The following is a 24,913-nucleotide window of genomic DNA, read 5'->3' on the forward strand; positions in this document are numbered from 1 at the left end:
CTCCACCCATAGGTGAGGGAAATACATATTTAATCATGGTGCTATACCAGCTCACACCATCAGACTGGCCGACACTAAAGAGTATGGGAGCGATGGAACACACGTAGCCAAAAATCCCGGTACCCACCCCCATTGCAGCCCCCACTCTCCCCCACAAAGGCAAGCATCATTTTGAACCCGGTATATGTAGTGTTCTGGGAATTGTTACTACATATGTAGGTACCTGCTGTTTGAAAAATAAAAAGCAAACAAAAATCAGTTTATGAATTTAATGAAATTTGTTATTTAATTAGCCCCCTGATGGCATCTAGCCAGAGAACATGGGAATAATGCATTTATTCTTGGGGAACATTCAGTCCATCATCCAGCGGTTCCCAGACTTCTTACGGGAGTTCATTAAGTGAGTGGCTTTTCTTGTTCCTGAACAAGCCTCTCTATCCCCATGAGGAGGAACATTTCTGTGGTGATGTGTCCAGGGTCCCCAGTGCCATCCTCAGTGGCCCTCTGACACTTTCCCCAGGGAGTCTTGGCCTTGCTTATACCAAGCCACAGATTAGCCAGCAGTTTGGGATCCAGAGTAAAATGTACGTAAGATCAACTTTACCAAGTTAGTCATTTTTGCACAGATCAGTGGCATTAAGCACATTCATACTGTTGTGTAACCATCACCATCATCCATCTCCAGAATTTTTTCCTCTTCCCAAACTGAAACTCTGTCCTCCCCCACCCAGCCCCTGGCAACCACCATTCTAATTTCTGTCCCTATGAATCTGGCTATCCTAAGTACCCCCATCTAAGTGGAATCCTATAGCATTTGTCCTTTTATGACTGATGTATCACTTAGCATAATGTCTTCGAGCCTCGCCTATATTATAGCATGTGTCAGAAGTTCCTGCTTCTGAATAACATTCCATTGTATGGATACATACCACATTTGGGTTTATCCATTCATCCATCAGTGGACACTTGGGTTACTTCCGTCTTTCAGCTGTTGTGAATAGTGCTTCTGTGAAATGATTATGCAGATATCTATTCAAGTCCCTGAATTGTTTTTTTCCCTAAATTCAATTGTTTTTTAAGACTGCAGTAAAGAAATTTGGCCCAGCCCTTTGTTTTGCTATGAAGCCTAGAAGGTTAGGGTCTGCCTTGCGCCCACATTTGGGGACACAGGACCCAGAAACCAGGCTGGAGACCCTCGGGAGCCTTGTTAACTTGTGGAGACCCTCAGCTGCTGGGCTGAGGAGTGCCCCCTCCGAGGTCACGAGTGTTGGATGTGATTCTGACTTTCTCCTCTTCACAGCTATGCCCTTTGCCTTCTGTACGAGAGAGAAGCTTCCTTGGACGGAATTTGCTGAGTCAGCAGAGGACGGACCCACCAGCAGATTCTGTCAGAAGGTACAGGTCACAGAGCATGACCACAGCTGCTGGCTGTGGCCCTTCACCATGGAAAATGCACCCATTCGGTGCTTGTTTTGCCAAATGAGATTAGATAAGACTATTTGCTGCCCTTTTTTTTAGTGTACTTTCACTTGAAATCATAGACTTTCAGAGCCAAGAGGGCCCTTAATGACTTTTTCAGGTGAGGGAGCTGCAGCCCAGGGAGGGGTAACCTCCCATGGCAGGTTCTGCCGTTAGCAAGCAGCAGAGGTGGCCTTTGGGGACCAGGGATGAGGTTGATTCCTTGTCCGGACCTCTGCTGCTGCCCATGTTGTTTGCCTGCCTTATGTAAGCTTCTCTGTGTGGCCTGTCTCATCAGTACCGAGATCAATCTTCATTTTTCTTTGTTAAAACCTTATAATGTTGTTTGACCCCACTGATATGAAATGTCCAGAGTAGGAAAATGAATAGAGGCAGAAAGACATGGTTGCTGGGCAGAGAGAGGGATGGGGATTGACTGCTAATGGGTGTGGGGTTTCCATTTGGGGGTAATGAAAAGGTTCTAAAATCAGATTGTGGTGATGGTTGCACAACTCTGTGGATGTACTAACAACCACCCAGCAGCACGCTTTATTTTTTCCCCCCTCGCCCATCAGCAGTGACCCGAGCAGCACACTTTAAAAGGATGAGTTTTGTACCATGCAAATTAGATCCTAATAAAGCAGTTCTCTCTCTCTCTCTCTCTCTCTCTCTCACACACACACACACACACACACACACACACACAAACCCAACCCATAACAACAAAGAGGTTACGAATGATGACTTATCCTTATTCTTAACAAAGCACTTTTTTCACTTCTCCATGTCCCATTTCAGATTTTATACGTATTTTTAGGGGATTTTTTTGAGCAGAACTGTAATCATAGTGATTCTATCAAAACTGAGTCGCAATTCCAAACATGAGCATTCTCATGCTATCAGAAAAAAATCTGTCGTCTGCCAGGTTGTTGATTCCATGCTGTGGATAAAAGAGAGGGGACTGGTTAAGTGGTGACTATAGACAACACACTTGAACCAGGGCCAGAGGAAGAGGAAAGGGGGAATAGGGGATGAGAACTGGTACCAGGGACACCAGTCTGCATCAAGAGGGGCCCAGGACCCATGGATGCCCTTACATGACTTGGAACATCACCTTCTGCCCTTTGTGCCTTTCTCCATCCTTAAGGCCAGAGGTGGTGACAGGCTAGTTAGAGTTGAGGACAAATGACCATCTGGGGCTGCTTATCCTGATGGTCACCAGGTCCTTAATATTCTTATGTGAGACAAAAGGAATTCAGCATCAAAGAGTTTGGTTTGGCTTGGTTGGTATGACGAAAAGTATGAGGAATATTCTTTTTTTTTTTTTTTATTGTGGCAAACAGCACATAAAATTTACCATCTCAGCCATTTCTAAGTGTATCGTTCAGGGGTGCTAAGTACATTCACATTGTTATGAGACAGATCTCCAGAACTTTTTCATCTTGTAAATCTGAGACTCTGTACCTATTAAACAACTCTCTATTCACCCCCAGCTACTGTCAGCCAATATCCTACCTCCTGTTTCTATGAATTTGACTACTTTAGATACCTCACATAAGTGGACTCATTCAGTATTTGTCTTTTTGTGACCGGCTTATTTCATGTAGCATAATGTCTCCAAGGCTCATGGTGTCACGTGAATCACATGTCATCCATGTGATGACAGGATTTCCTTCCTTTTTAAGGCTGAATAATATCCATTGTATGGATATACCATATTTTTAAAAGATTTTATTTTATTTTATTTTATTTAGATTTTATTTTTAAGTAATCTCTGCGGCCAGTGTGGGGCTCAAACTCACAACCCCGAGATCAAGAGTCACTTGCTCTACCAACTGAACCAGTCAGACACCCCAGATATACCACATTTTATTTATTCCTTATCCATCAGTGGATTTTTGTGTTGCTTCTACTTCTTGGCTCTTATGAAGAGTACTGCTATGATCATTGGTGTGCAAATATCTCTTCAAGATATTCTTTCAGATATATACCCAGAAGTGGGACTTCTAGATCATATGGTAGTTCTATTTTTAATTTTTTTGAGAAACTGCCATACTATTTTCCACAGCCGCTGCACCATTTTACATTTCCGCCAACAGGACACAAGGACAACAGTTATTCTTACTTAGCTCAGCTTGGGCATCAGGACAAGGCTGGCATTCAGTCTTCCAAAGAACAAATACAAATGATAGCTCTGAACCAAGTCAAATTATTTAGTAGCATCATTTAATTCTTCAATAAAAAAAAAAACCTATGACAGTCAATTTAAAAGTATGACTCTGTTACATTCCTCATCTTTGCAGCTGGCAAAGAAGCACAACATGGTGGTGGTATCTCCTATCCTGGAACGAGATAGAGAGCACGGGGACGTTCTGTGGAACACAGCTGTGGTGATCTCCAATTCCGGAGCAGTCCTGGGAAAGACCAGGAAAAACCACATCCCCAGAGTGGGCGACTTCAACGAGGTGAGCTGGCCCTACAAAAACCCGCTCAGCTTACTGGCCCTTCGGTCTGCACCTGCCTATGGATCTTTCCGCGAGGGAAATCCTGTGTTGGATCATGTCCCGTCACACAGCACTGGAACACGGTATGGCTGTAGTGATCACATGGAGAGATGAGATTTGAATGGGACTCCCAGGTGAGTCCCAAACACCAAGCACAGAGGGATATTTCTTTTTTTTATTTTTTAATACAATTTTATATAAAATTATTATATAAAAATAAATTTTTAATTTTAGAAATTTCTTATTTCTTATTTTATTTTATTTATTTTTAAACATTTTATTTATTCATTTGAGAGAGAAGGGGAGAGGCAGGAAAGGGAGAAGCAGACTCCCCACTGAGCCAGGAGCCTAACACAGGGCTCGATCCCAGGACCTGGAGATCATGACCTGAGCCTAAGGCAGACACTTAATCAACTGAGCCACCCAGGTGCCCCTAAGATTTTATTTATTTATTTGAGAGAGAGAGTGAGAGAGAGCAAGAGAGAGAGCGCACGAGCAGGGGGAGGGGCAGGCAGAGGGAGAAGTAGACTCCCTGCTGAGCAGGGAGCCCAATACGGGACTTATCTCAGGACGCTGGGATCATGACCTGGGCTGAAGGCACTGAGCCACCCAGGTGCCCCTGGGTATTTCTTTTTTTAATATAACCTGACTTGGCTTTCTTAAATTCATCTCTGAGGTAAGTGGTATATAGATTAAAACCAAAATAAATAAAATAAATAGTGCACAAACATGAAATGATTCCTGCAGCCCCTTTCGGGCTCTGAGCTCCTCACCTGTCACAGTCTAGCCCTCATTTGGGAAGTGTCGATGTGTTGGATGGCAGGAGGTAAATGCACTTGTCTGTGCGCATGGGTATTAGGTAAATCTTTGTGCCTGTGATCAAGGTATAAATGAGGAGAGCTATTCTGATTAGTTAATGCCAATGCATGGGTGGATTGGGTGAAGAGGGGTGGACTCCACCTAATACCTAAGATATGAAACCTGAACTTGACCTGCAGTAAATACAGTTGTTCAGAATGTGATATACCCAGTCCTTTGCTGCCCTCCCTGATTGTGGGGGTTCCAACTACACTCCCAGGCTGGTCAGAAGGACAAGGAAGGATCTACAGAGCTAGATGGCATTCCCTAGGGAGAAAAAAAAACCCTGGTGTCTCTCAGTGACAGCTGGAGGTGGGGGTGGGAAGATGTGCTCATCACCTGTTTACCCTGGGATTAATCTTTAGCTCCCAGCAGATAGTGAAGGGCTTGTCTCAACACACCAGGATCTACTCCAGTATCCACCACATGTACACATCCTGGTTGCTGCCTGATCCTAACACATTTTGAAATTAATGGGAAGAGGCAAAATGTTCTGGGAGCAGATCTGTTTGGGACCCCAACTAGCCCTCTAGCCCCTCCACAGTGCCAGCCATGAAAATGTCCCAGGGCCAGCACCCCAAGGGGGCAGGCAGAGAGGCAGACATGGCAGGACGTCCCTAGTCCCGGGCAGAATGCCCAGGGAGCTCTGTGGAGGAGAGTACTTTCAGGGTGTGAGCTCTAGTCTCAGATTGGCCTTCATCAGCTGGACAAGTCGCATGGCCACTGAGGCCGTGGTGTTCCCCCCCAATAGGCGGGGATTGCTCTGTATGAATTTCTAGTCCCTTCCGCTCTGACATTCTTCATAGGAACATGTGGTTGGTGAAGACATTGACTAACTCGTGTTAACATTGACCAAACCTTGACCATTTGTTGTACCATGACTGAAACCTAACCAAAGTTTATCCTTAAAATACTGTGGGAAGTTGCTTCGGGGATTTTTTTGGACGTGCCACAAAAGAAATTGTGGGGAAAAAATTAACCATGGTGATTTCCCAGTTATTGTGTCTGGTTTCTTCGGTTTCTCTCTCTCTCTCTCTCTTTTTTTTTTTTTAACAGATTGAAATTTGGGAACTTAGAGTCACAGCCAAGATTGTTACTTTTGGAGTCCTGGCAATATTTTCTTTTTTTCTGTCAGGTCTAAGGAAAGAGAAATTGTACAGCTCAGAGGCTTTCATGCATGGTCCTTTGTTTTTCAGTCAACTTACTACATGGAAGGAAACCTCGGACACCCCGTGTTCCAGACTCAGTTCGGGAGGATTGCAGTGAACATCTGCTACGGGCGGCACCACCCTCTCAACTGGCTCATGTACAGCATCAATGGGGCTGAGATCATCTTCAACCCCTCAGCCACCATTGGAGCGCTCAGGTCTCTCAGCAAGTAGGATCTGGGAGGGTTCTTGGGACCTAGCTCTTTTCAGCTCATGGCCGAGCAGCAGGGTTCAGAGGTGGGTTTGGTAAACTGGAGCAGGCAGGTGAGGCCACCAGGTTGTCTAACAAATCTGAGCCATGGGATTGCAGTTCACCAACTGTGAAAAAAAAAAAAAATACTCAACGTCAATTAAGATCCCCCCTCCCAAGAGCTGCTTTGCTGTAAAATACTATTCCTTTGCTATTATTCTGAACACTGAGAGGATAACAGTCCCCCTCCACTCATGCCCTAATTGTCAGGCTTCCAAAAAGTTCCTCTTCTAAAGTGCCCAGAGCGTAGTAGGTGCCTGGCCAGAATTAGCCCCCTTCCCTGTCACGGCCACTGTGCTCCCTGACAGAGGGACCACAGATTCCTAAGCCTCTTGTCTGCGACATCCAGCACATGGAGGGCAGACAACTGGACGAGGGAAGGAACCAGTGAGAGAATCAAAGCCGAGAGGGTCCTTAAGAGATCAGCCAAGTGGCTCTGAAATTTGTTTTTAACCAGCAAAGTGTTTTCTTCTAATAGCTAACACGAGTTTCGGTGTTAGCCTCATCCTGAAACAGATAAATCTATCTTGATGAAGGCAGTGGGGGGACAGGCCCTGGCAGTCCCTGGGCCCCTGTGCAAGACCCCTGGGGCCCTTCATTTAATAATGGCGGGTGAGCTAAGATGACCCAGCATGACTGCACTTCCGCTGCTTCTCTCTTCCCCAACGGCTGAATATTTGGGTGGTTTCCAGTTTTGCATCATTAACAAGTACCAAAACTCTAGGAATTTATGTGGAAATATCTTTCTCTCCAACTCACTTCCTCCAAAGCAGGATTCCTGAATGTGGAGGTGCTGGCTTTCACTCTCGTTGTCCTGGTTGCCAGGGCCCTAGCAGTGGGACGCTGGTGGTGGGGAGGGCCCCGGTCCCTCGGTGGGGAGCAGCTGGGACAGTTCTGGTGGGCAGCTTTGAGTTCCCTGCCAGCCTACCCCTGTCACTCTTCTCTCTTGACTAAATTGCAGTCTAATTTCTTCTGAAGGTCAGAATGTGACATTTACTTTACCTTTTCTTCTAAGCACTGTGCCCCCTTCTCAAGAGTGACATCCCCACAGCATTCTGATTTGCACAGCAGGTCCCTCAATGAGCCAGAACGCAAACCTCAGGTCAGCTGCCCCGCCCCGTGCACCCGAAGTTTCTGTCTGTGTCCCGGAGGGGCGCTGTTGGGCAGAAGGGGAAAAATCTCATCTTCGACATCCCCTGAAGAATCTCCCTGGGGCCTCATGGCAGCTTGGTTACTATGACAGAGTCCAAAGGCAGTTGTGATGTAGGGTAATTACTGGTCATTCAGCATCTGGACCTGGGCAGAACCGGGCCAGCCCCCTGGAGCAGCCTCCTCCTGCTGGCCATGTGTAAGGCATTCAGCACGTGCCATCTACCTGCAGGGGTCCCTCGAGGAACCTGAAGCCAATGTGCTGAGCATCTCTGCCTGAACTGGCTCTTGGGCCAAGGCAGGCAAAGCTGAGGACTCAGGCTCAGATGGCCGCATCCCTGACCTTATTCTGTCGGGCTTTTATTAGCCCCAATTAAGCAAACAGAAGCACCCCAATGTAATATGCACATAACTGCTTGCGTCTTCAGCAGCCTAGTAGGCTTATTAAAAATTACTGATTTTCCTTCCTCAACCAACAATCATCCAACTCGTGCCTTTCAAGGGTATGATGAGGCTGTCAGTTAAAACGATAACAGGTCCTTTGGAAAGTGGTGTGTTTCATGAGCTCCCAAAATGTTCACACCCTTTGACCGGATAATTATACTCCTAAAACTTTACCTGACAGTGTCTAAAAGAGGAGGAAAAGGCTGTATGCATTAAGATGTTTCTGGCAGCTTTATTTATAATAATAAAAGAGCTAGAGGTGAGAGAAATGTCAGGGTTAGGTAAATTTCAGCCCATCTCTTCCATGTTAGTGAACAGCCACTCAAAAGTCATCCTGAAGATAATGCAGGCTCATGACAAAAGCCTGTGAGCAAGGAAAGATGTTTCCAGGCTGCGGTCAGAGCTCTGTAAACATCTTTTGCCAAGGATGGATGTGGAGTGTGGAAAAATTACAACAGATGGTTTATTAGGATGGTGGGGATTCTGGGTGGTTTTCTTAAAATGATAAATGATTATTTATAGAATTGATGGTGAATGTTTTTCAGCACAAGGCCAGGTAAATCCCCACCAGCTGCATATAAGCAATGGCTTCTGGAACCATCCATCCCTTCTCTGGCATGTCCTGTCTCCCTGACTCCCACATGCTCTGTGGGTTGGTGGGGTGTTCTCACTCATTTTGGGGGTCCCACGGTTCTAAGCACACAATAGAATTGAAGTGTGTTTTGATGAACGGAGTCGTCCTGACGGTGCCATGCAGCCCATGTGGTCTAAGGTTTCGGCCACATATATGTGTGAATAGGAGAGTCGTGCCTTCATCCCTTCGGTGCGTGTCTTCTTCCCACCATGATTATTTTTAGGGGCTAGTGTAGCCACACTGGGAATAAGGCAGATGTCTCCATGCCCCCAGTGGGCTTTCCGTGATTCCCGCACACACTGGGCTCTCATGAACCTCCAGCTTCCTCTCCCTTGCTTGTTTGGAGAGCCTAAGTTTTATTGCCAGCTGTGGGTTTGAGTCCTACACAACGTACCCTCCCAGGAGAATTGCAAGAATGATGTTTTATGGCACTCACCCTGCAACTGTCTATTTAATTCCTGAAAATGTCATTTACGGGTGTGTTTCTATAAAAATCCTTTCTTAAAAGTTTTGTCAGCTTGGCTTAGCAGCTGGGGGAAAAAAAGCAGCAAAATGAGTCCCCTCAATCAAGCCTGTGATTTTTTTTTTCCAGACTCGTGAATCCTCCTGAGAATTAGGCTTATCAAGCACCCACTCCCTCCACCTACTCCCGGTTTAAACCAGGTGCACACTGACAGGAAGAAAGATTCTAGGGCATTTTGCTCCCAGTCACTTAGTGTTTCTAAGTGGGCATTACGCCTGTCAATCCAGAATCCTAATGATGTTGTTCCTTAGACAAGAGATAATTGGTGACAAGAAGGCCCATTGGACCCCATGGCCCATTGTAGTTGGTGGGCCGGAGAAGGGCGGGGTCTTCAGTTGGGACATCGCTTCCCATCATATCCTACCTTTGTGGGCGCTGAACTGAGGAAGGCCTGTGCCCTTGTGATGACTCCTTTCTGGGCCAGTAAGAGGGCCAGGGAGCCTCTGCTTAGAGTCTCGGGGCTCAGAAGAGGAAAACAGGAAGGCACTGGGAGATGGGGACCGGCTCAGGGGAGATGACACCTGCTAAAGAATCTACTACCCTTTCCAGTTACCTAAATTCCTTTCAGGTTTCCTCTGTTTGCTCTAGGGACTGCTTTGCAAGGCAACAGAGCAGGATAGGGATTAGGGCAGCAGTTGGAGCTCACAGAGGGCTGTGCATGAGCCCTTAGACCCCCAGCTCCCTTCTAACATTTGCTAGGTGAGGCCGTGACCAGCCTGGAAGGTGAGTTTCTCACCCAACCCAGGAGGAGGGAAGGAGAGAGAACTAGCAGTTACGGAGTTTCTGCCATGCAGCCCCCTCTAGAAGCTTCACCGGTGTAGTCAGTCCTTACAATATCCCTTTCAGGAAGTTTCAGAAAAGAAAACTGCGGCTCAGGGCTGTTTTGGCTTGCAGCAGGCCCGCCCCAAAAGGCTGCTTGGGCTTGAGCACAGGACAAGCTGGCCTGCCCGTGGGTTTGGGGACACCCACAGCCACACCAGTCTCCCTGGCCATCCCCACTGCAGAGCCGAGAAGGCCGGCAGCCTGGCTGTAGCTTGGGACCAAGCACCCAGCCCGTCTGGCTGGGAAGTCAGCCACCTGGTTCCTCTCGCTTCTCCCTCACAGTGAGTCCCTGTGGCCAGTTGAGGCCAGAAATGCAGCCATTGCAAATCACTGCTTCACCTGTGCCATCAACCGAGTGGGCAAGGTAAGTGCCCGCGGTCTGGCTGGGCTCCCGGGCTTGGTCAACCAGGTGTGCTGGGGAGGGGACAGAGCTGCTAGGAAAGCTGCCTGCCTAGAGGGGGCCTGGCCTCTTCAACCAGCAAAGGCCACAGAGAAGCAACTGTCTGCTGGCCCCGGTGGGGACACCACAAACCTCTTGTCCTTGTCCCTGTGTGGGTGCCACAAATTCTAGGGTCCCGGAGGAGGGGAGACTGGCTTGGTCTGTTCCTTTTAAAGGTATTACTATGTCTCTCTTCTGTTTTTGTCTATTTGGGTTTGTAGCTGAAACTGTTTTGAAAGGCTCTCACCCTGTCACCACCAAGTCTCCTGTTTCATATATTTTTTTAATTTTTTTAGATGTTATTTATTTATTTGACAGAGAGAGAGTGAGAGAGCGAGAGAGGGAACACAAATGGGGAGTGGGAGAGGGAGAAGCAGGCTCCCCGCCGAGCAGGGAGCCCGATGCGGGGCTCGATCCCAGGACTCGGATCATGACCTGAGCCGAAGGCAGACGCTTGACCGACTGAGCCACCCAGGAGCCCCTCCTGTTTCATATTTTTCCCCATTGACCCATGCACTGAGTGAACTTGACTACAAAACAATGCGTTCGTTATGTAATAATCCTCTTCCTCATTCTTATTAATCGGATGTCAAACTCTGATCAGACACCTGCTCAGGCTGAGATAATCAAGGTTTCTACAGTAAGTTGGTCCAATTTCTGGCAACATGAAGAAACTCAGTGTTTTCATTAGCCTGTATAACCCCATCACGGCTTGAGGTACTGTTTCCATTAGGCTTTGGGGGAAATTCTGATGGCAGTGTGTGAGCACCCCCTTAGTCCCCTCAGAGACCCCAAGCTGGGGCTTTATTTCCCAGGCAGACAAACCTCAGCCGCCTTCCACAGGCCTGAGAACCACTCTGCTCAACGTCTTTTTTTTTTCCCCTCCCAGCAGATTATAAACTCCGCAGAGACAGTCAGGGTTTTTACCTTGCCTGTCAAATTCCCTGCTGGCCGCCTGTGTTGGCCCAGTGCTGGCGACTCAGCGGGGAAATTTCATAAGTACTTGTTGATTGCCCAGCGAGTACAGGCCATTCCTTCTCTCCCTGTAACTTGCTTCCCTGAGTCCTCCTCAGCCGGACTTCGCGCTGGTACGTGCTGGTAGTGCCACCTATAGGTTTTGCCTTACCTCAGTTTTGTTTCACAGGAGTACTTCCCGAACGAGTTTACCTCTGGAGATGGGAAGAAAGGTATGTTCCAGGAATTTCCGTGGTTGGCTGCAGCTGAGGCGTGGGCCTCACTGTCCCCTTCTCTGTCTGTCCCCTCCGGGCAGGGTCTGCCCCACAGACTGTGGTCTGCACATGTGGCCCATTGTCGGAGGGGTGCTCTCCTCTCATCTTCGTGGCCCACAGTGTGGGAGCCTGACTGTGGCTGGGTCCTGGGTTTGTGACTACCTCATTCCCTAATTGGGAATTGAATGGCACTGGGTTGGACTCCATCCCTCCCCTGGGACTGGTAAGGAGATGGGCCTATAAGACATGGAAGAGCCTTTTGTGGGCTCCCTTGAAAGAGGGGGTGCTTTATCCACCCTACACATCTCCTTCCCTCTCTTCCTTTGTCCTTGTTCACCTGCCACCACCACACCCCATCCCAAGATGCACAAATGTCCCAGAACATCAGCATGGACTGCCTTGGGTTCCTCAGACTGCAGCTTGTCTTGATCTGAGGGCAGATACCAGAGGTGAGGACCTCTGGTAGGAATCCCCCACCCACTGGTCCCGGTGGCTAAGAATGTGGAAGGCAAGGGCCCACCAAGGAGGTCTCAGAACTGGCTTAGGGCATCCCCTGGAAAAGGCAGAGAGGACTGAGCAGGTCTGTTTTCCCAGAAAAGCGCTTACTAAAAGGGTTCCAGATCCCCTCACTGGAGGTCCAGTGTGTCCAATCCCAGTTAGCTCCCTGCATAGAGAGGTGCAGTGAGGCAGGGAAATGAGGCCCACTGGGTGCTTTCTGTGTCCAAGCCCCTCCTAGACCCTGCACTGTGCCCACCTGCTCCTTACAGCGTAGCTGTTAGCACCACCTGACTTGTGAGGGGCCTGAGGCATGGAAGGAAGGTACAGCAGATGCATCTGGGAAGGCAAGTGAGGGCAGAGCCCCTAGCTCACCGTGTTGGGCCACCACAGGAAGCAGATCACACAGGAAGCCCTGCAGAGCTGTATGACTCCCTTGGGCTGTGGGTGGCTAATGTTGGGAGTAAGGGCTAATACTTCTACAAGGATGACCTTTAAGAATGTTCCCAGGGGCAGAGGTGAGGGCTGTGAGGGTGACTTTTGTAGGGACTTGCTCAGCCTCAGGCCTGAGGAGGGAGGCAGGTTGTTTGAGGGGGTGGCACAGGGATTCCAGGGAAGGCGGGGAGGGTGGCACAGACACTTTGTCCTGGGTGTCGCTCAGTGTGCCTACCTCTCGGCCTGCACAAGCTCACGGATGCTTTCTTTTGCTCCTCCAAAGCTCACCAGGACTTTGGCTACTTTTACGGCTCGAGCTACGTGGCAGCCCCGGATAGCAGCCGCACCCCCGGGCTCTCCCGCACCCGGGACGGGCTGCTGGTTGCTGAGCTCGACCTGAACCTCTGCCGGCAGGTGAATGACATCTGGAACTTCAAGGTGGGTCCCTGAGTCTGCTGCTGTTGCCCCACTCCTCTGCTTGGACACCCATCCTGCTCTCAAGAGCTGGAAACCACAGCTGCTGGGTTTGCTCTCAGGAGCGGCCAGATGAGGCTCCAAGCCGAGCAGAGGACCGGGTCTCTTCCTCCCAGAGCTGGTGTGCGAGGGGGGAGCCGCTGGGTCAAATGATGCCCAAGCAGCTGACCTTAATAAATTCTCCTCTGGTCTGATGTAGATTCTGGGCGCCTTGAAACAAATTAATCTCAATTTCATTTGTCCGGAGAATAGAGTGGATTGGCTTCTCTAATCCCTTTTTTCCTTTCCAGGCATTTGCACAAGATAAATGTGGGTGTCTGGCTCTGCCTGTGGCCTGGCCCCATGGTCTAGGCCTTGACAGTAGAGGGAAATGGGTCACACAGAGAAATGGAATCTAGGCCCAGCTCTGCCACTGCCTTTCTCAGTCACCCTGAGCAAGCCCTTTCTGCTCCCAGGCCTTAGTATGCCTGTTTGTAAAACTGGAAGATCTCAAGTGGCCTTTGAGACCTAACACATGTGACACCAGGGGTCCTGGGAGGAGCGGAAGTGCCCACCCTCCTGGAATGGGGTGGTGGCATCCGTTGGACCCCTGGAATACACCCTCTTATCCTGGATGCAGATGGAGTTTGCTGCATTCGTGTCCAGCAGTATTTCTACCAACTCAGAACCCACTTACACATGCAAATGAATGTCCTCATGACTGCATGACTTTGCCCAGCGTGTCTGGGAGGAATCACCTCCCCCGTTTACCTGAGCATGGGTCTTTGGGCATGTTCCCTGAGTCTCAGATCCTCATCAGACAAATAAGGCATTGCCCACATGAACGTCTCCTGGCCGGGCTCTCCTCTTCCTGGGAAGCTCAGATTAATGCAGGATTCCACACAATAAACAGGATGTTTTCTCATCGGTAACTTTTTGAATGCAAAAGCCCCCCCCCCCAAACTATGGTGATGGGCCTGAGCTCCTGTCGGGGTTTTGGGAAGGAGGGAGGGAATGCCTGGGTGTGAGCACCGGTAGGTTTGCCAGCCCTGTCCCCACTCACCCCCAGACCCAGAACCAGGAGTCCAGGGTGCAAACCCCAGCAAATCCCACTGCTGCCTGGAGACCTGGAGCAGGTCACTCCCCTCTCTGGGCTGTAGGCTGTTCTTCTGGGGTTCTGCAAGACCTCAGGACAGGCTTCTTCCCTTCTGCCTCGGGGCAGGCCACACCTTCTGGATGGACAGGTCACAGAGGACTTCCAGCAAGAGGGGCCAGTGTGTGTGAGTCATCTCAGCATCTGTGATCTTTGCTATAGCGCTAGAATCAGTACCCAGTGGTCACACAGGGGTTGTTCCTCTACATTATGATCTGAAACTGTCCTGTCCTCCCGCGGGCCTTCCCGACAAATTTCTGTCCCGTGGCTGCCCTCTAGTGGCAAGAGGTGGTGGTGTGTAACCCGGATCTGTCTGCCTGTGTTTCGCTTTCAGATGACCGGCAGATATGAGATGTACGCTCAGGAGCTCACCGAAGCCGTCAAACCCAACTACAGCCCCAATGTCGTGAAAGAGTAGCTGGATTTTAGCCCCTGCCCGCCAAGGAGGGCACCTCTGCCCCTGGCAGATCAGCAAGTACAGCAGGCTTTACACGCCCAAGTTCTCCCTGATGATGTCCTGATAACACTGTTGATTTAAAAATGTTCCAGGCCGGGAGGGTAGATTGAAGAGTAACTGCAGTGGGTATGAGGTTTCCTTCCTGGCTGACGAAATGTTTTGGGCCTACACAGAAGTGATGGTTACACAACACTGTGAAAGTACCCATGTGAAATGCCACTGAATTGCATGCTTTAAAATGGCTAAGTCCATGTCACGTGAATTTTACCGCCATTAAAAAAAAAAAATCTCAGGCACTGATGGTGCAGGTGGATTTGCAGTTAGACACACAGGATGCCCTAGTCCTGAGGTTCGTCTCTTCCTCTGTTTAGACCGTCGGCAACCTGAGGGTAGGGGAGGGAGCGTCTGTGCAAGTAGGGGAAGCTGAGGCTGATCCAGTCATTAAGCTACTGGGTGTGGGCAGGGGAGACAGTCACTGGATGTGTCAACATGGCTGCTGTCCCCACATATTCAATCAGACGCTAATCTGGGTGTTGCTATGAAGGTATTTTGTAGATGTGATTAAAGTCCATAACCAGTCAACTAAGCAAGTGAGATTATTCTAGATAATCCAGGTAGGCCTGATTCAGTCAGTCAAAAGGCCCCCAGAAGGAGAGCTGAGGCTTCCCCGATGAAGAAGAAATTCTGCCTGTGGATAGCAACTTCCCCCACCCCTATGTGCCTGAGAGATCCCATTTGTTTTTCCTGACCACCTGCCCTACAGATTTCAGACTTGTCTCTCCAGCCCCCACAATCACTTAAATCAATGCCTTGCAATAAATCTCTTAATATATATGCTACTGTTTCCGCTTCTCCATTTGGACCCTAGCTGATACAGATTCTGGTACCAGAACAGAATCTTCAGGACGAGTTTTCTGCATTGGTGCTAGGTTTTCTGGAATTCTGCTCTAATTTGTTTCATTTAAAGGCACTCATGACTCTGTTTGCAGTGTTAAAGGGGGCCATGGTAGTCCATGGTATGATGTAGCAATAGAGATTTACAGAGAGAGCAGACCATCAGTCTGTGCCCCCTGAGTCTCAGCCTGCCATTCCTGGTGGCCTATCCCATCTGTGGATTTTAGGCTTGGCTAACCAGTCCCCATCATCATGTAAGGCAATTCCTTGCACTAAATCTCTGTGTGTCTATCTATCTATGCATGTGTGTGTGTATACGTATGTATCTCCTGTGTATATAAATATATCTGCATTCCCTATTGATTCTGCTTCTCTGATTGAGCACTGATTCCCTGACTGACATAGCACGTTACTCACCTCTCTGCACCTTGCCTTCCACATCTGTAAAGTGGGACCATATCTCCTCTTCTGCTTTATGTCACAGGACAGTGGTGAGAGACAGACTAGATGGGCCAGGGAGCCTATGTGGGCTCTGTTCCTTGCATCACACAGCAAAAGTCCCACCTGTGCTGAGAGCACCTGGGTGACTCAGTCGGTTGAGTGACTGACTCTTGGTTTCGGCTGAGGTCATGATCTCAGGGTCATGATCTCAAGGTCATGAGATCCAGCCCTGAGTCGGGCTCCTTGCTCAGCAGGAAGTCTGCTTGAGATTCTCTCTCTCTGCCCTTCCCCCTGGTCTCTCTCTCTCTCTCTCTCTCTCTCTCTCTCTCTCTCTCAAATAAATACATATTTTCTAAAAAAAAAGAGTCCCAACTGTGAAGTCTCAAACCTCTACAGTCGGCCACAGTGTTGGAGGTGGGAGTGGGGTCCTCTGGTTCTACCCTTACTGTGCCCAGTCAGGGAAGGCAGCTCATTCCTTCCCTGGCCCAACAGCTGAATTGCATGAACCCATCCCATGTCAGGGCCGGGGTGCTCCTGGACAGCCACCTGGGGAGAAAAACCTGGTTGGAACTGCCTGGTCATCCCTCTGTGTTAACCCCCTCAGCCTCTCTGAGCCACAGACTTTTCGCTTCATGTAAAAGCCCCCTTTGTACTTATTTTTCATAGAATCCAGCCCTGCAGATACAGTGAGCTTTTCTGTCTGGCCTTCAGTGTCCACAACTTTTGTGCCTGTGGTTTCTAAGAGGAGCGTGTAGTCAACCTAATACAGAAGCCAGCTTAGATAACAAGTTGGTGTATTTATGAAATGGGCACTAATACACCAGAAAGGATTTGATTGTCCACACCTCTCACTGCCTAAAATCAAAATGTTCAGGTCTGCCTTAGAGTTGATGGGACCTGCACACATGGACTCATTTGAGGGTTTAACTCATGTTTAGGTGCTTGGCAAACATCTGTTGACTGAACCTAGGGTGGAAGTGGTGTGATCGTTGCTGATGCCACAGAAGGGAAGTTGCAGGGGGCCTGTGGCCTATGGGTGAAGCCTCTGATCCTCTGAGCCTCAGTTTTCTCACCTCTAAGATGAGAGGTGACTGAGTTTGAGGCTTTCGAGGGTCTCTGCAGCTCTGCAGACAGCATTTCTGCCAGCCCATGGCTTTATTGCTAGAATCTGGGTTACCAGGGGAGGACAGTGCCAAGCCACAGTGTGCCTGACAGGAAAAAAGGCAAAGACATTCTCCAGGATAGATCACATGTTAGGCCACAAAACAAGTCGTGATAAATTTTAAAAGACTGAATGAAATCATATGAAGTATCTTTTCCAATCACAATGGAATGAAACTAGAAATAAGTAGCAGAGGGAAAATTCAAAAATCTATGAAAATTAAACCACACATTTTTGAACAACCGATGGATTAAAATCACAAAGGAAATTAGAAAATGTCTTGGAACGAATGAAAACAATGACAAAACATACCCAAACTTGTAGGATGCAATGAAAGCAGTGCAAGAGGGGAATGTATAAACACTTATATTAAAAAAGAAGGCAGGTGGGCACCTGGGTGGCTCAGGCGTTAAGCGTCTGCCTTCAGCTCAGGTCATGATCCCAGGGTCCTGGGATCGAGTCCCGCATCGGGCTCCCTGCTCTGTGGGAAGCCTGCTTCTCCCTCTCCCACTCCCCCTGCTTGTGTTCCCTGCTCTCGCTGTGTCTCTCTCTGTCAAATAAATAAAATCTTAAAAAAAAAAAAAAAGGACAGGCACCTGACTGGCTCAATTTGTAGAGCAAGTGACTCTTGATCTCGGGGTCATGAAATCAAGCTCCACACTGGGCTTAGAGTTTATTAAAAAAAAAAAAAAAATTTAAAAAGGAAGGATTTCAAATCAACAACCAAATTTTACATCTTAAGGAACTAGAAAAAGAAGAGCAAACTAAACCCAAGGTAACAGTAGTGAGGAAATAATAAAGATTAGAGCAGAGAGAAATAAAATAGAGAATAGAGAAACAATAGAGAAGAGCAATGAAAACAAAAGCTGGTTCTTCAAAAAGGATAACAAAATTGACAAACCTTTAGCTTGAGTGACTGAGGAAAAAAGGGAAGACTCAAATTACTAAAATCAGAAATGAAAGTGGGGACATCACTACTGATTCTACAGAAATAAAAAGGATTATAAGAGTACTATGAACAATTTGTTAGAGGAGGTCATCAAGAGCATGTGATTGCCGGGTGACCCATGAGCTGGACCCAGGCAATCAGAGGCTCCTTCCCTCCCCCGCTGCTTCCCCCCATCCTTGGAATGTGCGTTCTGCCCACTGTTGCTACACTAGGAGCTACTTCAAAGACACAGCTTGAGAGAGTAATATTAGGACCATCTGGGCAGTACATGTGACTGAACCCCATTAAGATTTCTATATGAACTCTTAAGATTCTGGTGGACACGTGCAGAGATCTACTTGTCTTGTGGCCACTCAAGACGAGCCTCATATGTAAGTGGCCTTGTTTATTAAAACTGCCACCTACAATCTGGGAAGGTCTGCGTCTTTCTTCAGTCTCTCCTTGCCCTCCAGGTATGGGGGCCAGTTTCAGATTTCACCTGGGGAGCTCCCACATTGGCAAACCAACACAACTGTCTGCCAACACATTGGACAACCTAGATGAAGTGGACGGATTCCTAGAAACATGAACTACCAAGACTGAATCATGAAGAAATAGAAAATCCGAATAAACCCATAACTAGTAATCAAAACCCCCCTGACAAAGGAAAGCACTGGACCTGGGGGCTCCACTGGTGAATTCTATCAAACATTTAAAGAAGATCTAATACCAGGGCACCCAGCTGGCTCAGTCAGAAGAACATGCAACTTTTGATCTCAGGGTCATGAGTTCCAGCCCCACATTGGGTGTAGAGATTACTAAATAAATAAATAAGCTGTTAACAAAAAGAAAGAAAGAACTAAAACCAATCCTTCTCGAATTCTTCCAAAAAATTGAAGAGGAGGGAGCACTTCTTAACTCATTGAGGCCAACATTACGTTAACATCAAAGCCAGACAAAGACACAGCAAGAAAACAAAACTACAAAGCAATATCCCCTTTATGAATATTGATGCAAAAATCCTCAGCAAAGTACAGTTGACCCTTGGACAATGCAAGGGTTAGGTAGGGGCACCGACTCCCTACACAGTCAAAAATCCATATATAACCGTCGACTCCCCAAACCTTAACTACTAATAGCTTACTGTTATCAGAAGCCTTACCAACAACATAAACAGTTGACGAATACATATTTCATACGTTATATGTATTATATACTATATTCTTACAATAAAGTAAGCTAGAGAAAAGAAAATATTAAGAAAATCATCAGGAAAATACATATACAGTACTGTACTATATCCCCCCCCCAAAAAAATCCACATACAAGTGGACCTGTGTGGTTCAAACCTGTGTTGTTTGAGGGTCAACTGTACTAGTAAACTGAATCCAGCAGCATATTAAAAGGATTAATGGCTAAGTTAGTCTTATTTCTATTGTTTCCTTTAGGATAAGTTCTAAGAAATAGAATTCACCGTGTTAAAGAAACACGAACATCTTGTCAGGAACCGGGAAGAATCTGAGCTCTTACCCTGTTTGGAAGCTGACAACTTAGCTGACCTCAGTTTCATGGATGCTAGCAGAAGACACAGCATTCCTCAGAGACAAAGGAGCTTAGGACAGCAGTAGAAGCAGCCAGAGTACCAGCACCGTCTTACAGTTCCCTGGGCCTCAATTCCCCCAGGACAAGATAAAAGCGGGTCAAGAGACTCCTGCATGCGCAGTGGGTTGCATTAAGAAGAGAAAGGGAAAGAGGGAGAAGAGCTTAGAGAATTGGAATCTTTCATACTGGAAAGTAAAGCATGTCTGCCCTTTGCTCTAAAGGCAGACACTATCTCTGTCTGCCAAGATTGCAAAAACACCTGCACTTTGCTCCAGAGGGAGACAGCTCTATCTTCTAAGGCTGTTGGCTCTGCAAACATCTTTGGAAAGACAGTCCAGGACAAAGGCATTCATGGTTCTAGCTCATGCGTCAAGCAGAAATTTGAGAAAAGTGACAGACCTGTAGCAGTAACTTCCAACCAATATCCATTTCTCATTTCTGCATCATCTTGACTTCTGGCAATTTCCCCATGAGTGTACTACTCTATCAGACACTCTGATTAATTTGACTGACAAAGGCTGGACCAAATCAGTTCCATTTTTCTTGTAGGGGTTCCTCAATTTTATCCACAGAACTTCAAGGAGCAAAACAAGCCCAACCTGCAAATTACCCTCAGTCTTACTTCCCAGGGTCCTCAACCCAACAGGATGGACAAACCCCACGAACCATCAAGGTCTACCTTAGAATGCCAAGTGGCTGTCTCAAATATTGACCTTTCCACTTGGCCTAGGCCATTAATCCAGGTATGGCAGGATATATTAGATATTGTCCAATCTCTACCTTGGCCTACCTTGGAGGAAGTCTAGGCAACTCTATTATCTATACCAACCTAGCCAGTGATTTAACACTGACCTGAAATGCCTTCCAGGGCCAAGGTAGAAATCCTGATTGCTTCAGCTAAAGTCAGGGGCAAATGTTGCATCACCTTTTCTAATCAGATGACTACCATCATGGGGATATCTGCTCACAGAGTGCATGTAAATAACGAGTCAGTTACTGGTTCAGGAAGCTCCCCTTGATAACTAAGGCTAGCCTCATTTTAGCGATATCTCCACAATTGTCTGTGGGCAACCTGATCTATTGGTGGTATGTGCTTCAACAATTGAATGGACCAAAGACCTAAGTGTAAGAGCTAACACTCTACAATTCCTAAAAAAGAAACCACAGAAAACAAAAAACAAAACACCACACAGAAATCTTCATGACATTGGATATGGCAGTAATTCCATGGATTCTGGCCTACGACCAGCATGAAGATGCAAGACACTATTCTGGGGGAGGTTGGCAGGTTACTGCCTGGCTTCCATACAAAAACAGTCATCAGGGCGCACGTGGTGCCCCTAGAAAATGTTCTTCACAAGTGTTGGGGTTCCCCAAGTAGGACCTATATAAGTCAGGGCACAGGTTGATTACATCTCCGGTGTGGCCTCCTGACCAGCTGGTAGGCCTTAAGTTTCCCAGTTAGTTTGAATAATTGAATCTAATCCTTGTTTTTGGAAGGACTGCCTGCAGGTAGTCAGGCCAATCAATGCTGTTTGCCCATGCCACAGGTTGGGTGACATTTGTCTTCTTCCCAGAATGGCTGAATGAGTTCTGTGAGGATAGGGGCTGGGAAGACATCTGGCGGTATTACGGTTGTTTTTCCTGGGAGATGCAGGAGCCAGGGACATCGCCTGTGTTGTGTTTCCAACAGGCTTCTGGTAAGGTTAATAGGAATGGTGATCAAGCTGTGATCAAAGCCATCTGGTTGGGAAGAAGGCAAACGCCTGCATGTTAAATTATATTTAACATGCTTACAAAAGTCTGGGAGCGCCACACTGGGGCATTTTTCATAACAAAGACTCCAGAGGCAATTATGAAAGACCAAAATCATTAATGATTAGTGCTCCTCCCTACCTAGCTCCTAGAATCTAAGCTGTTTCCTATCTAGGTGTCAAAGTTGCTGTTCCTCCTCCAAAGTCAGTGTGAATTCCAATAGCTGAGACATCACCTTCCCCCCTCCCCCCGTCCCAGTTACCCCTTTCTTAACCCCCTAGCCTTTGTTCGGAAGGGCCAACAAGGGCATTTTTATAAAATGCGCTAGAGCTGTTATTTTCCCAACTTCATCCTCCATGGGCCGCCATAGTGGGTCTCGGCAAACAATATACTCACCCAAGTGGCCATTGTTCTTATGACTTACGGCCAGGTCAGTCCAACAAGAGAATCCAAGCGGCTGAACTAAAATCAAGTTTGAAGCCCTAGGCCTCCTTTTAGCTGGGCTGTCACTTGATTTTTTTTTTTTTAAGTTATTTATTTATTTGAGAGAGAGAATTAGTGAGAGCATGAGCAGAGGGAGGAGCAAAGGGAGAGGGAAAGAGAGAGAGAATCTTAAGTAGTCTATGCCCAGCGGGGAGCCCCAAGTGGGGCTCGATCTCACAACCCTGAGATCATAACCTGAGCCAAAATCAAGAGTTGAACGCTTAATGGACTGAGCCACCCAGACGCCGCTGGGCTGTCACTATAGAACATGTGGCAACCAGGCTGGCCTGGAGTTGCTCTTAGGAAAAAAAGAAGCAACATGCCCAGGAATCATCAAGTCTGAATCCCCAAATCCAAACTGCTGTATGAGAGAGTGTGGACCAAGAAGGAGTGAAAGAGGCCGACTTAGAAACCTTTTTAAGTTGATTCTTGAGGAGGCATTCCGGGGAGGGGGGGCCCACTTCTCATTGTCAGCTACCTTCATCAGCATTGCAAACCCAGTTGAAGGTAGTAAGAGGTGTGCATCTCTGTAACTGTTGTTTGAAAGGGGTCACATCCATCTCCCCACCCAGGATGAGACTTACTACTAGTTGTTACAATGGGGCAGACAGAAACTGACCACCAGATAGTGCAGGATGCCTCCTGCACACAGGGAGTTAGCAACAACCAGTGCACCATCCAGGTAGAGAACCGCATTATCTTGCAGATTCTCCAAGTCCCAGTCCCCAGAAGAGCCAGGGACACTTGCACGTGCAATGGGTTGTGTTACAGGAGAGGAACCCTGAGTTTAAGGAGCCCAAATCTTTTATAATGGGCAATATATCTGCCTGTCTGTGGCCCTAAAGGGAGATACTTCATGTCTTCCAAGGCTACTTGCTATACAAACATTCCTGAGAAGTTAGTTCAGAATGCATAGCCAGTGTCTCTGCTCTTGAGACGGGCAGAAATGTAGCCACTAGTGGGCGGGGTGGGGGGGGGGCTTCATCCTCCCACTCATCCTCATAAGAGAGAGTGTCTGCTGAATTCTGCTTAACACCGTAGGTTCAAATGCAACCTTCCCCTGAATGGTGACCTCTGATTCTGAAAAGTACAAGAAAGCCACTAAAACAGGCATTAAAAATCTGCCACTGACCATTCACATACTTTATCAAGCATCTACTAGGTGTCAAGGGCTGGGGGCTACAGTAGTGGAGACAGGTAGACAGGATGATGTGACTGAGGGGTGCAGAAAAAGGTACTCCTTTAAAAGGGGTGACATTGAGCAGAGCCTTGAGGAAAGAAAGGACGTTGGTGAGTGAGAGGTATAGAGAGCAGGCCAACTTGGCTGCCTCATGGGTCTGTTGTGAGCTGTGCACATCCAACCCTTGTAAATCAAGGGGCCCCAAACAGCTTGGGGAGACTGGCTCACCAGATCCCTCGGTGCTGGGGGAAACCCAGGGGCTGGAGGCAGATCCTCAGGAAGCAGTATTCAGGATGCATGTTGGCACAGGCAGCCAGGGAGAGACACAGAGGAGGGAGACGGGTGGGGGAGAGGGCTGGAGAGGATGGAGAAGTCACTGGAGAGGCCACTACACTGGGCCCATGGGACCAGCAGCACAGCATTTTGTGTCCATTTTCTGGCACTGAGGTTTTCCCATGAACACTTAAGTCCATGCTGGTCCCATCACTTGGCCCCTGGGACCAGCAGCACAGCAGGATGATGTCTCGGTATCTTCCTGGTTTTCTCAATTCTGTTCTGACTCTGGAGGGTGGGGGCAAGTCTGTGGTGTGTGTTCTTGGATACTGTAGCTCGAGACAAGTCAGCAAGGAGAGCAGGATCTCTGCTCTTCCAGAGTACTGGGGCCACACGCCAGGCTTTCTACCTGGAGGCAGAACCCCAGGGGCCTGTGGCAGCCCTTCTCTAGCTCCAGAACTCAGAGTTCATTTCCTGGCTCTTCTGGCATTGGCTCGCCCCTACAGGGCCACCAGGGTTACTTTGGACTATGGTCTGGGCTGAAGGTTGGGAAAGTAGCACTGGTGGGTTGGGGTCTAGCTCTGTCTGTAGCTGAGTGATGACCTTGGGCTAGTTGCTCCCCTCTCTGGGCTGCACTCTCCCCCTTGGACTAGACCAATGGTTACCCAAGTGCTAGCATATTTCACAGAGTAACAGTGTTACCCAAGAACAGCTGTGGCTAAGGAATTTGGGGAAACCCTAAATGAAGGGAGTCCCCTTGCTGCAGGATTATAGAGAGCCTTTTCTGCACTTCTTAAATCCCCCGGAGGGGACTGTAGCATGCAGTATTTGCCAAACTGACCTGACCAGGGCACCCCATTACACAGAGCTTCTCACCATTGGTATTCTGAAGGGCCCGTCTCAGGATGTGCTAGCCGAGACGTCTCCAGGGGTGTTCCTAGCTCTAAGATTAAAAAAACGTAACCACCAGATGTCCAGTGATCCTTGCCTCCTGGTATGTCCTGTGTAAATCCCCGGTATATGCTGGACTTACTGATGCACTTCTATCTAAATAAGAGTATTGCAGAAATGACAGGATGTCACTTCTGAGATTAACTTATTAAAAAGCTGTGGCTTCCATACTGGGTGCTTCTTTTCTCCTTCCCTCTCTCTCTCTCTCAATCTCTCTCCCTCCCTTCCTCCCTCTGACTCGCTCCCTCCATGTCTTTACCACCTGCTCTAACATGAGGACACCCAGGCAGCCTATGGCCAGCAGCCCCGTCAGTGAGCTTGGAAGCAGATGCTCCAGTATGTCAAACCCTGAGGTGACTGCAGCCCTGGCCAACAGCTTGAGAGACCCCGGGCCAAAGGCGCCCATTCAGCTGTACCCAGCTCTGCCTTCTGGCCTGGCCCCTTGGCTCCCAGTGGGGCCTCTCCCAGGAATCCTTAGCCTGTCCTCCGCTATCCTCACCCTGCGTGCTCTGGGCAGCCAACTCTACCCAGTACTCGCTACCTCATCTACATTTGGCCCCCCATTTCAACACCTCCCTCATCTTCATTTTTCTCCCGTAATTATATTCAACGGCCACTCAGAAGCCCCAAACCGATCTTTCCCATGCCTGCCCCAACGATGATATGCTCATTCAGAATGGGGCAGGGCAAGTGTTGTTGGTTAGGCATGTAGACAGAACCCCAGCTATGCTGC

The 24,913-nt window shown here is 48.1% G+C and overlaps 2 protein-coding genes across 6 annotated transcripts in view; one reads left to right on the top strand and one right to left on the bottom strand.

The window, feature by feature from the left end:
• UPB1 (beta-ureidopropionase 1) overlaps nt 1-14,840 on the top strand; it is a 28,851-nt gene extending 14,011 nt beyond the window's left edge. For 2 of the 3 annotated variants that reach the window (XM_027576468.1, XM_027576470.1), the window contains 7 exons: nt 1,301-1,395; nt 3,762-3,923; nt 6,017-6,186; nt 10,133-10,214; nt 11,434-11,476; nt 12,732-12,886; nt 14,389-14,840. In XM_027576468.1, the coding sequence (XP_027432269.1) occupies nt 1,301-1,395; nt 3,762-3,923; nt 6,017-6,186; nt 10,133-10,214; nt 11,434-11,476; nt 12,732-12,886; nt 14,389-14,472 (791 nt within the window). In that variant the 3' untranslated portion in view covers nt 14,473-14,840. Of the gene's footprint in view, nt 1-1,300; nt 1,396-3,761; nt 3,924-6,016; nt 6,187-10,132; nt 10,215-11,433; nt 11,477-11,881; nt 11,968-12,731; nt 12,887-14,388 lie in introns of those variants that run through there. The other variant, XM_027576469.1, reaches the window with a different exon arrangement.
• The window catches only part of GUCD1 (guanylyl cyclase domain containing 1), a 33,780-nt gene continuing 14,966 nt past the window's right edge, over nt 6,100-24,913 (bottom strand). The window contains exon 6 of one of the 3 annotated variants that reach the window (XM_027576478.1): nt 6,100-6,346. In XM_027576478.1, the coding sequence (XP_027432279.1) occupies nt 6,240-6,346 (107 nt within the window). In that variant the 3' untranslated portion in view covers nt 6,100-6,239. The remainder of the gene's footprint in view (nt 6,347-24,913) is intronic. The other 2 variants (XM_027576471.1, XM_027576474.1) reach the window with 2 other exon arrangements.

This window comes from Zalophus californianus, chromosome 14 (assembly GCF_009762305.2).
Source record: "Zalophus californianus isolate mZalCal1 chromosome 14, mZalCal1.pri.v2, whole genome shotgun sequence".
Lineage (NCBI taxonomy): Eukaryota > Metazoa > Chordata > Mammalia > Carnivora > Otariidae > Zalophus > Zalophus californianus.